Source organism: Sturnira hondurensis, unplaced genomic scaffold, assembly GCF_014824575.4.
Source record: "Sturnira hondurensis isolate 20B ecotype Veracruz unplaced genomic scaffold, ASM1482457v3 Scaffold0008196, whole genome shotgun sequence".
In the NCBI taxonomy this organism is placed as follows: domain Eukaryota; kingdom Metazoa; phylum Chordata; class Mammalia; order Chiroptera; family Phyllostomidae; genus Sturnira; species Sturnira hondurensis.
In genome coordinates, this window is record NW_028080827.1 from 25,860,229 (window position 1) to 25,877,485 (window position 17,257).

General features: G+C 41.3%; 1 protein-coding gene across 1 annotated transcript in view; it reads right to left on the reverse strand.

The window, feature by feature from the left end:
• ATG14 (autophagy related 14) overlaps window positions 1-17,257 on the reverse strand; it is a 29,993-nt gene that overhangs the window by 11,169 nt on the left and 1,567 nt on the right. Inside the window, exons 2-5 of the mRNA XM_037054357.1 lie at window positions 7,223-7,285; window positions 6,098-6,140; window positions 3,797-3,878; window positions 1,782-2,019 (exon numbers count right to left, since the gene is read on the reverse strand). Coding sequence (XP_036910252.1) covers window positions 1,782-2,019; window positions 3,797-3,878; window positions 6,098-6,140; window positions 7,223-7,285 — 426 coding nt within the window. The remainder of the gene's footprint in view (window positions 1-1,781; window positions 2,020-3,796; window positions 3,879-6,097; window positions 6,141-7,222; window positions 7,286-17,257) is intronic.

The window sequence follows — 17,257 nt, forward strand, 5'->3', positions numbered from 1 at the left end:
ATAGAGAAACTCAATCGGCGCAGGAAGGAAGGAGGGAGTTTTCCCCAATGGCTGCTCCTCTGCTGTGTGAGCAGCTGTTGGTGTCAGTGCCCTAAAATCTGCAACAGACACTGGTCTTTGTTGGCCACAATGCTTAATACTGATATCCTGGCCCGTGAGAATTTTTTCTGCCCATTACCAAAGTTTATTTAACAAAAGGTCAATGTGCAAATGTACACAACTCTATTTTTGCCCTGTAGTAAAACGGGGGCTGTGCGGAGGGGACGTGTGGCAGCAGCTGATTTCTCTGGAGAACACAGCCATCCCTGGGCCCCTGACACGACGATGTGAACTGTCACCCCACTCCAACACTGTGCTGCAGCCCACGAGGGGCCGTCCCCACAGTCGTGTGTCACAAGATTCATAAAGGGGCCACCAACCCCCCCACAGTAGTCCTTGGACGTGTCTGCCACCATTTAATTTCAATGGTAACTTCTTGTCCCTAAATGTTTTAACTCGGGAGGGTGAGCTTTGCTCTTGGTGACCACTCAGCGCATCCAAAAATAACTCCAAAAGGAATCCACAGCCTCTCCCAACCCTCTCACAGCAGGCCCCGGCCTAGGAGTTTAATTGGGCCTAATGTTTCTACTTTGTCAGCTTTTTTTATCCCCTTTTGCTTGGCCAATTGTCTACACCAATTTCGGGGTAATCCAACTTTTCCTCACTCATCCAAAAAGCCACCATACAAGTTTATTTCTGAAAGTTCTATTCTACTGCATTTTGAATGCGCCTTTTTAGTTTACTACCAGCTATTATGAACGATGTATTACTTGGTAAGAGCTCAGAGAGGTTTTCAAACTAGAAGCAACAGACTTTTAAGCTTAGGGAGCTAAGCCTGGCAACAGACGAGCGGACCACTGAAGCAGAGGCAGAAAGAACAGTCACAGAGCTGGCGGTAGCCCACCCACTGTCCGGGGAACGGGGACTGGGAAGCGAGGGTGACGGTACGGACAGGAAGAGCCCCAGCTGAGACAGCCTAGTGGTGAGCGAGGGGAAACATGAGACTCTTCAGCAGCGTTTCCAGACCCCTGGCTGCTCATCAGCATCGTCTGGCCAAGTTTTAAGTTTTTAAAAAAGTATTATGAGACAGACTGGGGGGCCGAACGTGTGTCCTCTGGACCTACATTTTTCAAAAGCTCCTGGGAGACTCTGAGGAACAGCCAGGGGCGGAACCACGGTGCTGCCACCCACAGATTCCTGAGGGTGTCCACGTACTACTGCTTAAGAGCAAACCTAGGACACCTAGTGCTCAGCAGCAGCTAGTCACCCAGAAAAGGCTGTCCCCAAGTAAGAGACGCCAAGCACCAGATGTTTTCTTCCAGTTTAGTGCACTGAGTTCCCTGGGAAGTAGGCATTGACGGTATGACCCCAAACAGACAAGGAAATGTGAGGTTTAAGGACCTGCCTCACAGCAGATAACTAATAAACAGCCCAACTGGGACTGCAGCCAACACCGGCCAGCAGACGGTTTCTGATCAGGAGTGAGTCAGCACCTCACTGGAAGTTGGAAGAGTACACAAGCCCAGGCCCCACTCTGAGGCCTCCACCCTCGACCTTGGCTGCCTCCTGCGTCATGCAGTGTGCGGTGTTTGCTGAAGCAGATAAGACTTCATTCAGTTTAATTACCAGGAAAACCAGTGGCCCCAGAATGAGCTCAAATGAATGAGGTGCTGACATACTTGAAAAATACTTGATCTTTGGAACCCGATTTGCTCTAGAGTCCAAAGAGTTGCTTACTGTACCTCGCACCAGTCTTTACTTCCTCGATTGGAAAAATGACAGAGGTGAGCTCTAATATATGAGATCGCCGAAGGTTCGCCAGACGCTCGTAATGACTTTTTAAGTCAACGATTTTCTTTTCTACTAGGTCACCAAGTTTGCGGTTGTGTCTCTGGATCTTCTCCTTTTTCTCCTGATGCCGCTCTGCTCGAGTATAAAGCTTCTGGTTCTTTTCCTTGGTTTTGAGAAGGCCTTCAGAAGCTAAAATAAATCACACCCAACAGTTATCTCTAAAAACAGTTCTGGAATCCATTAACTTCCTTAAGATCTGTTTGCAAAAGGTCACGGGCACAGCAACTAGCCTGCGTTTCTGTTCCGAAGAGCAGGGTTCCCAACCCGCAGGCCACCAGAACCTCCCACAGTTGTGCACTGGGTATGATGGCCCATCCGCCGACTTCTGCCAACCAGACGAAGTACAGAAACACAGACTAAGTTTGGGGACTTTTCTTTTGACGTTGTCATAATATTGAAGCACGCAGTCATTTTTCTAGTGATTAATTTTATAGTACTCTATAAAGGTACTGGTATTGGTTTATGACAGATTGGAAATCAACGAGAAAAAGACTGGCCTTCCACTACAGACAGTTGAAGAACCACTAACCCAGTCCCCTCTGAATGAGACTGTAATTTCCCAAACCTAGGGTGGGTCCCAAGATTCTCTCCATAGATTTTTAAAAGGTTACCAGGTCACTCTGCTAGGGATGGAAGCCACTGTTATAAGTCCACTGCTTTAGAACCACGTCTCTTTATCTTCTGTGGTTGCTTTTGTATTCTGGTATTACAAATCTATTAGAGCTGACCAAAGTTTAAACTTGCTCATCAGACACATGTACAAGCTCAGTAAATTCAGCAATTTCCGGAGGTTCTCAGATGCCTGGGAGCAAACTCCTGGTATAAACACCATGGGAGGATGGGCAAAGAGGGTGAACCAAGGTGAAGTGACAAGTCACTGCACTGCTGCTGAACCCGAGTCCTTGGAGAATGCGTGCAAAACTCAGTGGAGAACCGGCTGCCTGTCGTTCTGAGCGCCCCTCCATCGGGTGGCCCTGCTTCTCTAGCTCGTGACCTCCGTGAGACTGACTCCCAGGGGTACTGTAGAGGACAAATGTTTTCAAGCTTTTACACCACTGCACACCACTGGAGGGCACTGCTTCTGAAAGCAATGCATAGAGAGGAAAGGGATTCACAAGGTGTGGTGGTGACTCACTGTAAACTTTAAACAATGACCTTCAGAAATACACAACGTTTTTCTAAGGATACGGGGTTTCTAAGAGGATTCTCCTAAACTTTGCTAATCACCCACGACAGAGTATTTGTAAAAATATAATGTAAGATTAATACAGATTTAAATATGTATAAGACACACTACAGAAGAAAAAGAACAATATTCTGTGCTTCTGGTATGAATAAGTATAAACGGTTACCAAGTTAGACTCTGAGTCTCCTGTTAGCTAAGGCAAATGGAAAACAGACATTCCTTAACTTAAAAAAAACCTTTTTTTTAATGATTTTTAAAATTTCTTTTTAAAAAGACATTTTAGAGAGGAGGGGGAAGGGAGGTAGGGAGAAGAAAGAACCAAGAAAGAACCATTGATGTGCGAGAAACACTGGGCTGTCTCTCGCTTGCTCCCCAACCAGCGACCAGACCTGCAACCCGCCCAGGCACAGGCCCTGACCGGAAGCCAACTGGCAAACACTGGCTTTACCGGGCCAGACCCAACCCACCGACTGAGCCACATCCGTCAGGGCGCATTCCTTAACTTTTCGAAGTAAATGAGAAAGACAGCAGGTTATTTAAAGGTCCTTAGATAAGAATTCCTTACACAAACATGTATAAGCAGAGAAAGGCAAGCAGTAAACCTCCCAGGTTGCTATGGCCCCCACCCTGCCCCTCTCTCTGGCTCTCTAGTTCACTAATCCCATGAAATTCCTCAGGAGCTCCTTATGAGGGCTGGAGGGAGGGGGTCAAATTACTTACTTTTCTTCATTTCCTCATTTCCTTTACATATTGTTTGTTTCAACTGCTCAATCCTCATCTTGCAGGACATTATTTTCCATCTCTTAAAAAGTATACAATAAGTATCAGAAATGTTGATCTCATAATTAATGATTATCTACATGTAATCATTACCTATTTTTAGGTATATCTTAGAAAACATAATGAAAAAAAAGACCATTATATTTATTATAGTTTTGTAACTATGGTAGATTACCAAAAAGAAAAAAAAAAGTTATTTGATTCCATGCAGAAGCTGCTAGAAAATTAAGAGAGAAAAAAAAATCACAGACAAAAATGTTAAAGGATATTCTCTTAACATACTCTGTCTAATGTATAGCTACTGGCCACACATGGCTATTTAAAAGTCCATTAAAATACATAAAATAAAAAAAAAACTCAGCTGCTTACTCACACTACCTGTATGTCATGTGCTCAACACCACACATGGCTAACAGCCACCATGTTGATCTGTGCAGACACAGCATGGGCATCACCCCAGAAAGTTCTATCAATGCCCTGCCCTAAACCCTCAGTGCTAGTTACCGAGGACACCACGAACATCCCTGTATTCCCTCTCTGACATAATCAACAAACATTTTTAAAATAATTAAAACTTCAGTAAAACAGAAGTTTTTTAACAAGTATATAACTCATATAAGATTTCCTGAAAAGTCTCAATTATACAAAACATGAAATTACCCCCCTACCACCACAAAAAAAGAAACCTGAAATTTCCTCTTTACCTTACCAGGATTTAGGTATTACTTCCCCCAAGGTAAATAAAGGATCATCAGTAAAAACGTGACTTAGTAATCAGTTAAAAAGTATAACTATCTATTCTATAATATCTCCATAAATGTGGCCAATTGAAACTTCACACAACATTCAAAGGTTTGTGGTGCTTGATAGTATGAGATACACAGCAGGTCACAGGGATGTCCCAGTGGGTGAAATGCCAACCTCCCCAGTGGGTGAGAGATATCTGCACACAGGTTCCTAGGAATTGGTGGATTCGGGAGAACTGGCAATAAAATGCCTTCACTTTTAAAAGGTATTAGTCTTTAAGAATCGATATTAAAGTTTTTGATAGAAAAATTAGAAAATGGTATGAGGAATGTAGAAAAATGGGGATGGGATTCTTTACAAATGGCCTTTTATGATCTTTTTTCTATGGAATATTTTGTTTCTATAACATTAAGCGCATGAATAGAATTTACTTCTATCAAAAATATTCTTTTAAGTTAAAAACTATGAGTGATGTTTATTATTGTGAAAAAATTAGATATCACAGGAAAAAAAAGTGATTGCTAGCCTAACTCCTTCTGTTCCTTAAGGGATCGAAGTCTGGAAATTCCAGACTTTTTAGAGCACATTTATATTTAAAGCACGTACTCAGAAATACGGATTCACACTTAGGCCTACTTTTTTTTACTTTTCATTAAGAAGTTTACCTTGGACATCACTCTGCATCAATACACATGGATTGACTGCACTCATTTTAACAGCTACACACTGTCATACTTAGTGCCTCCTGCTTAGCATTTAGTTTATTTACACATAACCTGACTCCTCATGCTGCAGACAGTCAGCGTCTTTATCCATAAACCTCTGCATTCGTGTGCATCTCCTTAAGAGGAAGACTGCTAGACACACCACACGTGCATCAGGAACCCCCCCGAAACTGTCCCCCAAGTATGTCAATGTGTATTTCCCACCGACAGTGAATAAAAATGTTTTCAACCAAACTCCTTATTTTCATATGTTGTACTCAATTTTTCCCAGTTTATGTTAATTTTGCTTGGAGTGTTTAACATAAAACACCTTTTACACAGTCTGTCAAAATGTTTTCCTTTATGGCTTGTCAAAGTCCTCCCATCCCCAGAATATATAAACCTTTCCCATACTTTAATATTTTTGAGTTTATTTTTTTCACATTTAATCATTAACCCACCCAAAATATCTGTGCTTACGATGCCTAAGTTTTCTCAAAATAGACAGCCCACTGCTCTTGTATTTCTAAGTCAGTACCAGACTTCCTAACTAACCTTTATGATGATGGCTCCCTACTCGGCTGTCAATACCCATTTTTGGTATCTAGATAAAATATTTGAAAAGCCCACACTACAAATATACTCAAAGAGAGGACTTTGAAAAATGAGCAAAAACAAATTTAGATTCACAATGATTTTTTAAGCTCTGCCACCTTAAAAACATGTTGCCACCTTAAAAATATGTAACCTCAAGTCAAAGAATATTATTGAAACAGCTCTTACAGCTTACCAACTGATCTGTTATCCATTTTCCCTCCATAGCTTTTAACACTCTGTATGGAGAAGAGACAAAGAGACATACAGAATAAGCTCTTAAAATAACTCAATTTTGTAAAGCTCAAAAATGTAAAATCAACAACTTTTAAAATAAGCTCTGGTAAATGGCTGGAAATACCAAAGTATGTTCCAAATACCGTTCTCTGTAATTCTTTCTCACCTCCTTCCTTTTGCACTTCTGACACAGCCCAGAGTTTTCGATATACATTCATGGTAAACTTCCGTAACAGCCAAAGCCTTTGTCCTCAGTCACAAGAATTCCCATCAGTCACAATTAACAATGATGACAGTTACAGGAGAATGCATGATTGAAAATGCTATGATCATCTCCCAAAGAAAAGGCACAAGCCAGTATCTTTAAAAATTTGTTTTCGTGGAGTAAAGTATTCTGGAAACATAAAAGTTTCCGTGATCAAATCAATTAGAGAAATAACTGAGCTAAATAAATCCAAGTAGGTTTCTCTAATGCCAAGGCATCTCAGATATTTAATCCACGTACTAATGTGTTATTGGACTTGGGCTGTATGTGCCTGCAGAACAGTGACTGGGTCAGTTTGGGACAGAAGGTTCTAAATGAAAATTCTCAAACCTAGAGTGACAGAGGTGCATCGGGGTGCTCGGTAATAACGCAGATTTCCAGGCCTCCCCCAAGACCTACTGAATCAGAATATCTGAGGATGGGGTTTTAAGAATCTGCATTTAACCATGACCTCAGTTACTGAATTCTGATGTAGATGACCGCACTCTGCGAATGCACTGACAGAGAAGAAGATAAATGAAAGCAGTGACGTCCTGCAGGAGCCATTAACTCACGTCTAAGCCGCCTACTCTCCCGGGCCCATTTGCCACACGTCAAGGGTCAGGGCTGGGCCTTGACTCAACACCCCACCCCATCACTGAGCACCTACTGTGTACCAGCCCCAGACTGATCCCAGTATTTCCTAGAAACTCACAACTCTCCTATTTTGCTACTAAATTTAATGAGCTAGTAATCCATATATCTGTATACCATAGCACTGAATTAATCCACATGGTGACTAGATACCTCCACAGATTAAAAAGCAAAATGAAAACTCACTCCTTTTGGAATTCTTCTTGCTTGCTCTTAAGTTGACTTAACCGCTCCTTCTTGTCTATAAACCTGTAAGAAAAAAATTCAATGATTTAAATATTCTTTTTTTTTTCAGTTCAATGAAATTATATAAACTCCTGGGAGCCAATCATTTCTGTGACTCACCTGGGAATGTCTGTCTTGAAAGTAAGTACTGTACAATTCTCAATGGGATGCACACAGCTGCTTACCACTTGGTTATTTTATTTTTTTATAGATTAATTTATTTACTTTTAGAGAGCGAGGAAGAGGAGAAAGAGAAACATCAATGTGTGGTTGCCTCTTGTGCACCTCTTGTGGACCTGGCCCGCAACCCAGGCATGTGCCCTGACTGGGAATCGAACTGGTGGCCCTCTGGTTTGCAGGCCAGTGCTCAATCCACTGAGCCACACCAGCCAGGGTACCAGCTGGTTATTTCAAAACTAAATTCAAATTCTCAGCTTTAAAATTCTTTCATGGGTTTATAAAATTTGTCTATAGATTTCCACCCCTAGGTTAAATTATTTTCCAAATGGGCACATCTGAGCACTAACACGAATCCGAATTAAAAGAAACCGAGGCTTGTTATAAAAAATAAAATTAATTTAATTTAATTTAATTAAAGCTTAATTTAATCCTGCTCTCAACTACCAACTTGTTCCTTATAATTTTTAAAGTACTATTTTTTCTCACTGATTTTACTGCTGGTCATTGCAGTTTAACGGGATACTTTGTAAAAGTTATCAAAGGGCAGGGATCTCATACTGCAGCTCATTTTCTGTCAAGTTTTCTGCTCCCCTCTCTTTATCCTTCCCTTCCCCTCGCTCCAAAAATAAATAAAACCTTTTTTGAAAAAGTTATAAATTTCCGAGTACTGCTTTAGCTAAATTGAACATTTTGATACAATGTATTTTCATTGCCATTTAGCTTGAGATTTCTTTTTCCAAAGATTCCATCTTTGACTCACAAATTACTTAGAAGTGTGTTGTTTAATTTCCAGATATACTGGTTTTGCTAGATAACTTAATGTTATTATTTTCTTATTTAATTCTGATGTTATCACAGAATATACTATGAGATTTCAGTCTTTCGGTTTGAAACTGTTTTATGGCCTTGAATTTGGTTTGCCTTGGTGAAAGTTCCATGTACATTCGAAAGAACATGTATTGCATAGCTGCTGGGAAGTGTTCTACAAATGCTGTCCAGCTAATGGAGGCGAACAGACTAGATCCGTGCTGTTCAATGTGGTAAACACTGGTCACACGTGGCTACTGAACACCTAAACTGTGGCTTATTGCTTAATAAGGGTTCGATTTAAAAAAACTGTAGGGCTAACACTGTGCAACTGATCTTTGACCAAGCTGACAGTGGCCCACTATTTACAGGGAAACAAGGGTAACGCCACATGCCACAGTAACAGGGTGTGGAGGCTGAGAGCAAGCTTTCACCCGTCTCCTTAATTTCTCTCTCACTGAAAACAGTTTAACAGAACCTAAAAATCTCTTCCTTATAATAATCTAGAACAGCAATCTTCAACTGGTGTGCTGCAAGAATGTTTAAAACATCCAATACCTATTTATATATTCAGAGGCACTGACCCCTTTTCTTTTTTATTTATTGCTTTGAAGGAAAGAGAGGAAGGGGGTGGGGGAGAGAAACACCAATTTGTTGTCCCACTTATTTATGCATTTATCAGTCAATTCTTGTATATACCCTGACTGGGCATCAAACCTGCGAGCTTGCTGTATGGGGACAATGCTCTAACCAACTAAGCTACCCAGTCAGGGCATGATCTCTCTCCCTTGGATTGTCAAATAAAAAATGACAATAGCCAACACATCAGTAGCTGTTGGTGTGGATAACTCAAACTCTATACCTATTTTTTTTGGTCAGGTCAGTAAAAAATACATTTTTTGGTGTTGTGCAGAATTTTAGTAATTAGTTCATGTGTGCCATGAAGTGAAAAAGGTTGAAAATTGCTGATCTAGAAGTCTCTCTAAAATACTATTTCTATAACCCCATGCTTGAAACATACACAAAAATATCTACTTCTAAGTGGAAGGGATTAAAACGGTCTAATTATAATCATTTAACAGTCACTGAAAAGGTACAATACGTGATATATTAAACAAAAAAGCAAATGAAGCAGTGTTATATGTGACACAATTATATACTTATATGACTGAGTTAAAATTAAATTAGAAATTCAGTTCCTTAGTTTTACTACCCACTGTTTCACTAGCCCCAAATGGTTACAGTGTAGTTGCAGCTACAGAACATCACCGCAGAAGTTCTACTGGGTAGCACGGCCGTGGCCAGTATGGTGGGAACTGCATGAAATGGTATTAGAAAACTCAGAAACCAGTGAGTTGCCGATGAGTAACTCACATATTCATCAGTCAGCTTATCAGACCTTTCCTATGTGCCTGCACAGCAAAGGATCTTCCACAATATCAGGAATTAATGAGGTAGTATGAAGAATATTAAGACTCTAATGACGTATTCGGCAGCTGACTGTATACTCTGGGATATTTTACTTAGTGTGGTGATTCACATTCCCATTCCCATCCCCTGATGACAGACCGACAAGACTCATCAACCCAGACGCACACAGCACTGACAGGATCAAACCTCGCTTTCAGAAGCTATAAAGGACCTCCTTTCAGACCTGTCGTAAAAACACACTCCACTTTGCACTCAAACCAACTGGGATGGTGACGAACTCTGTCCAGCTCTGTAGAGAGCTGGCTGATCCTCCTGGGCCTTGTTAAAAACAACAGACAGAAGAATCAAAATTTAAAACAAATATATAGAGGACACAGGAATAATAAACAGATGAAATTCCTACTGTACCAAACACTTCATGAGTCACATTATCTTTCCCGAAGGAAGTTAAAATTCAGTGGCGTTAACAAAGCTACACAGATGATAGCAAGCGATGTGGCTGGGGCAGCACTTCAACTGCTCAGCCGCGCTCATCCATCCTCAGCATGCTCTACCCCGCCACTCCCGGAAAGGCGATCAAACTTTCCACAAGTCTGTGCTATCTCAATATGGTTTCCCACAAGTGGAAAGATTCATCATAGCCATGATATTCAAACAACACTTAACGACACGTATTTTGTGTTTAAAAAAAGGAGGGGGGAAGGAATATTTTAGGCACTTTCACGCTGAGTTTATCACACAAAATATCTTGTAGGTTTTTCCTTCTGTAACAGGCACACACAATTTCATCAGACAGACATCATATAGAAATACAGAAATAAGGCAGTGAGGCTTCTCAGGGAGGTGAGGACACAGATGCTCCCGGGAGAAGAGGACACAGCAATCTCCCTACTTCGGTAGAGACAGTTAAAAAACGAAGTATTTCTTAAATTAGGATACTAACAAAACTACTCTCCATCAAATTTTTCTCCCTTAAATTCTTTAGGGATACAAGGGTGTGATGTTTATGGACAAATGCAATAGAGAAAAAACATGGTCCTTACCAGGATGGTTCTTTGTCAGAATATTCAGAATATGAGAAAGTGCAGAAAAATACCCCCTGGCAGGAATGAAGGTTAAGTCATTAACAGAAAACAGAAACGAGCTACTGTTTGGTTTCCTCACTTGTAAAATGGGAAGAATGTGACTTGGTTACGGGGATTGAACAAGATAAACGCAAAAGCATCAGGTAAAGGCACTTAGCACATACTCGTATTTCCCTTTTCTCCATTGTAATGAGTGATTTACCACTTAATCTTACTAATGAATTAAACTGAACTATACACACACACACACACACACACACAGAGTTTGGATCTGGAAGTGAATTTAAGAATTAGTGTTGTCCAGGACTAAGACATATTCCTCTGTTTCTTTACTTTCAAAACAGGTTAATAATGCTGGGGTTTATGGTAGGGAATAAGTGGCAGATAATAAATATGAAAACCTTTTATAAATTCTAAAAGGTATAATGATGACAGTAGCCAGTGATATTGACTAAAAACAAAAGTCACATTTTCTTAGGCGCCCCACAAATGTAGGTGTGTGATCAGTAACTGCACGGGATGGGGGTTCTTCCCGGACAGTCAAAGAGCAGTAAGGCCCATGAGTTCGTGTTTAAAGCCCCCCCCCCAGAGCTTTTGTCCCGCTGCTTGGGGCAGACGAAGGTGGCCCCGGAACTCAATTCTCAAGAGGCTATAGTTACTGACAACCAAAATACTACAGGCAGAACAGAAATATCTAAAAGGTAATTTTTTGGATGTCTTCCTCTTGAAATCTTCACTAACATCTAAATTTCTTGCTCATCCTTTATCCCACTTCAGTTTGTTTAGTGGCCATATTTCTACTTTTTTGGGTAAAAGTGTAATCATAACTCATCAGTGAAGGCAGTGGTACCTCATTCCTGAAAATGTATCTATAAAAGCAATATCCATATGCTGATAATAATGTGTCTGCCTTTTTAATCCACACTTTAAAATAACTGCTTCCGAAATGGCTAGGGCCAGGTCCCCAGTCAGGGGGTGTGAGAGGCAACCACACATTGATATTTCTTTCCCTCTCTTCTTCCCTTCTCCCCTCTCTAAAAATAAATAATAAAATCTTTAAAAAATAATAAAATAACTGGTTCCAAAACCAGGAGGCTGATTTTCCTGTAGCTGCGGTTCCTGGGTGTCCTCAGGTGATGTTCCCCATCCCATCCCTACGCCTACTATAAACCAGTAACCGACTGATTTCCAGTTTTGACTGGAAAGATGACTTCAACCTGTCAGTTCTCTACTGAGTAACAATGCTATTTTTGGTGTCAGATAAATGTATAATGCAGAGAATTATGTTCCTATCAAAAGAGCTGCAAGTTTAAAATGTTCACCCGTACACGATCCAAAGACTGTGTTGACAGTACTGCTTAATATCACTCCTCTTCATCTCTTAAAGAAGCACACAAGTTAAAAGGCAGATGAAAAGGTGGAGAAGTGGGCATTGTGTATGAACTGGACCCAAAGTGGGAGATAAGGAAAACAAAGCGTTGGTGAGGATACCATGATATAAGGAAGTCTTCCCACTACTGAACACAGAACAACGAAGTAGTGAGTTTAGATATTTTTCAAACAGTCTATCTGTCAACGCATACTTTTCACAAAATTATATAAAGACACATGCTCCTTTCTTAGGAGCAAAGGAACTAATGATTGCAAGAGAGATTTAGTCTTTAATATCTAATTGTCCGTGAAGTGTTAAACCATTAAAACCTATATATTCAGCTAGTCCACTAATGAAACCTGTAAGAAAATGCCTTCACAGGAACTTGCATGTGCACTGCCACATTCACGACCCATGTAGGCACAGCTGACCTGGCTAAGTTACTGAAGAGAATAAACAAGGGTTTTTAAACTGCCATTAAGTCTCCATATTTTATTCAGAGTGATTTCCCAATTAGCAAGCAGCTTTTCATAGAGTCTGAAAGCAAAACACAGCATACAAAACTTTCATAAATACAGACCAAATACCTCACAATGTACCTCTCTGACCCACAGAACTTAAGGCCTATGAGTAAGTCAGTATAAATCCTTGAGAGCAGAGACCAACCCTTCTCCTCTGTAAGACTACGCAGAAAACTGCACCCAGTGAAGAGTTCATTAAAAATGACTTGGCTATTAGGATAACGGTCCTGGGCCTTGAGAGATTCTTTCTTCCTAGTAGATGCTTGGCATTATTCTGGGAATGATGGAAACGAACACCTCTTCTCAAAGAATAGACAGTTCAGAAAAGGGAACAATGAAAAGGGAAACACCATTGTGGGCAAGCGCACTTGGGCAGTTTTGTTGTCCTGGACCCTAGATTTTCTTTTTTATTTCTCAATTTTGAATGTTCCTGGTATTTGTTCTTTATTTTTTTCATAGTCAGAAAAAGAAATCCACCAGAACACATCCCTATTCTGAAAACCCTCTAATGCTCAGATTTAGCAAAGAATTTGTATTTTTAAAGGTCTATTACCTTTGCTATTCCTTCAGCCATATGCCCACTACATGAATCACTGGTGATCTGACTGAACAGAACCAGAATTCATGCCTTCATGAAACTACATTCTGGACGTGGAGATCTTCTTTATGAAATAAATAACATTACACAGCGTGCTCAGTACCAGAAGCAGTTGAGTAATGCAGTAAGAAATAGTGGGGAGGAGGTGGAAGTGTGAACCTACCTTAGTGAAGGTCATGGAAAGCCTAGCTAAAGAAGTCATTTAAGTTAAGACAGAAAGACAAGATGCCAGGCAGGAGGTACAGTGTTCCAGCAGAGGGAACAGAAAGGAGAAAAGTTCAGTGGTCGGAAAGTTTCATGTGTTTGAGGATTTGAGAGGAGGCCCTGACTATGAAGCAGCGAATGAGTATGAGGGAGAACGCATGGCAACAATTTATTTTGAGTAGTTAATACATGCCAGACATCATCCTACGGACTGGAATGCATGCTCTTACGCAGTCACTACCAGGTGCCTATGGGGTTAGATACCCTGCCATCTTCCAAATGCAATCAGCAAGCATAGACAGGGTTAACAAACTTGTTCAAAACCACAGAGCAAGTGGTGGAGCTTGGAATCAATTGAATGCAGTATGAATCCAAAAGCTGACATTTTTAACTCAACCTTATAGCCAAAGCTAGAAGGTAAGCAGTGGCCCAGTCACACGTAGCTTTATTATGCCATAGTAAGGAGCTTAAATTTTTTTTATTAATTAAATTTTGAGTTTTATTTTAAATGCACTGTAAAGTCATTAAAAGGTTTAAGCAAAACAATGACATCATCTGATTTACATTTCTACAGTGGCTGCCGTGTGGAGGCCCAAGGGAGGGTGGGGAGGAGATGGACGGGTTTAAAAAAAGGAGCGGAAGGCTTCCAGTCAAGATGGCAGCATAGGCAGACATGGCTCCCCTCTTTGAACAACCACATCAAAATTACAACTAAAATACAGAACCATCACTCAGGAATGTCAGAAGTTGAGCTGAATGGAAGTCTGACAACTACAGAATTAAAGAAACCACATCCATCCAGACTGGTAGGAGGGGCACAGACATGGAATGGGCTGGTCCCTCACCCACTTGTGGTGGATAAAAATCCAGGAGGAACATCTTGGGAGCAAGGAGTCCCAGCCCCACACCAGGTCCCCCAGATTATGATTCCAGTGCCAGGAAGGTAAGTCTCCACAACTTCTGGCTGCAAAAACCAGCAGAGACTGAGTCAGTGGAAGAAACTGCTGAAGCCCCAAGAGTTCCTGTTAAAGAACCCACACACTCACCTACTCAGACTCACTCCCTCTGAGCTCCAGTCCCACAGTAGCAGCTTGAAAGAAACCAGTGGTACACAGGGAGAAACTGGCATCAAGTCAGGCAGAGGCCATTGTCCCTTTGCTAAACCCTCTCCCCATAGAGCTGGCAGGCTAGTGCCATATCTGAGACTCCATCAACCTGGCTAACATTGTTTGACCTGCCTTGGAGATCACCAGAGGCTATGCCCCACCCTACTTACAGGTCCACCCAAGCTGCTTTTCCATAAGAATGGCTGATCTTGGCTCCTAAGTCCTATCAAACAAGTAACAGCTGGCCTAAGTGAGCCCCAGAGGCAGCCAGATTAGAGTCTCAGTTTAGCTTCACTTGGGAATCTCCAAACCCAACACAAGTAGCAGCTATCTCAGATTGCTTTATAGCTCAAACAGGGCATCCCAGGCTAAACAGAGTTGGGGGCTGATCTTAGCCTGCACCACCTGAGAAACCCCATGACCAGCACACCCAGTGGACAGCCACAGACCACGTCGGAGCACCACCACCCTGCCCCTACACAGCTGATCCTCCACGGAGGGCAGAGGGTGGTGGTCAGTGGTCACAGCCAATCCTTGCAGCTGACTGGCCTGGGTTAATCCCTCCCATTGACCTGCCAACAGCAACCAAGGCTCAACTACAAGAGAAGAGTGTACTCAGCCCACATGAAGGGTGTCCCTTGAGTCCCCAACTTGGATGATAGGAGAGGCTGTGTCACTGGATCCTACAGGACACCTACTACATTACGTCATACCACTGAGACATGGAGTCAAAGCAACTCTACCTAAAAATGTAGAAACAAACACAGGGAGGCTGCCAAAATGAGGAGACAAAGAAACATGGTCCACATGAAAGAACAGATCAAAACTCCAGAATAAGAGGTAAACGAAATGGAGATAAGCAATCTATCAGAGCCAGGGTTCAAAACACTGATTATAAGGATGTTCAAATAACTTCGTGAGGACCTCAGCAGCACAAAAGATCCAGTCAGAAATGAAGGATACACTAATTGAAATAAAGAACAATTTACAAGGAAACAACAGTAGAGTGGATGAAGCTGAGAATAAAATCAATGATTTAGAACATAAGGAAGCAAAAAACAACCATGCAAAACAAGAAAAGAGACTCCAAGAAAATGAAGATATTCTAAAAAGTCTCTGGGACAATTTCAAGCGTTATAACATTCGTATGATAGGGATGCCAGAAGGAAAAGAGAAAGAGCAAGAAATTGGAAATCTATCTGCAAAAACAGTGAAAGGAATCTTCCCTAATTTGGTGAAGGAAATAGACATGCAAGTTCAAGAAGCACAGAGTCCCAATTATGATGATGCAAAGAGGCTCACTCCAAAACACATATTTAAATGGCCAAAGGTTTAAAATAAAGAGACTCTTAAAGGCAGCAAGAGAAAAGTTAGTTACCAGATAGTTGCCACATAAGAGGAGGGAGGGACAGAATGAGGAGGGGGAGGGACAGGGTGAAGAAGGGGGGGGATTAAGAAGTACAAATAGGTAGTTACAGAACAGCTGTGGGGATGTACAGTACAGTAAAGGAAATGGAGTAGCCAAAGAATGTATATGCATGACCCATGGGCATGAAAATGGCAGAGCAATTGCTGAGGGAATAGGGTGGAGGAGCCAAAGGGGGGAAAAGTCAGGACAATTATAATAGCATAATCAATAAAACATTAAAAAATAAATAAAAGGAACCAAGAAAGTGGCCAGGAGAGAAAGGATGGCAGTCTGGACTAAAAGTAGTTTCAAGATCTATTTTGGAGCAAATCAAATTAGACCTGCCTATGATTTGGATCCCATGGAATAAGAGAAGAGGAAAATCTAAAGTGAACTCCTTAGTAACAAAGGGATCACAATGAATAAAAATGAAATGCTTCAGGATCAGGCTAAGTTTCGGAAGGAGGGAGAGATTCATTCAATCATTCAACAAAACTTATAAGCACCTACTATGTGAAGATACAGCAGAGTACAAAACTGATAAAAGTCTTGCCCTCATAGAACTTACATTACTGGAGTGGAAGGCAGTTAGACGTATTAATATGTAAGCCATCGATGGTGATCAATGCTATGGAAGACAATAAAGGAGGTAACTATTTTTAATGGTCAAAAAGAGTTTCTTTAATAAATGAGCAGAGGCCTAAAGGAGACAAAGAAGGCAGCCCTTAAGATTTCTGGGAGAAGAGCTCCTGGCAGTCTGAACAAGACTGCAATGCCACCAGGCAGAAGTGTTCTTGGTGTGTTTGAGGACTGGCAAAGAGGCCAAGGTGGTACAGCAGTGTGAGTAAATACAAACTATTATTTAATTGACCAGAGAACAGGTAATATAGAACTCTGGTTAAGGGCTTTGGCTTTTTTACTTCTTGGCAAAAATTTTCAGGAACCCCATGAAAGATTTCAAAGAGGAATGATGGTGAACTGTTAACTCTGGTTGCAATATGGAAGTAAAAGCAGGAGGGAGCAAAAGTGGAAGCGAGGGCTCAAGAGGCAATATTCCTTTGGTGGATCAGCCCAGGAGGTGATGAAAAGGACTTAGGCTTTGAAGAGTGGACAGAATTTGTTTTAGTTAGGGTGACTTTAAGAGAGTCGTCAAGAAGACTGGTAGTTGTTTTTTTTGACTTTACCAAAGAATGAGGTTACCATTTATTGGGTTGGCAGGAGCACGGGAGGAACGGATGTATGAGGGAAAATAGTAAGCTCAGTTTGCCAAGACAGAGATACTTA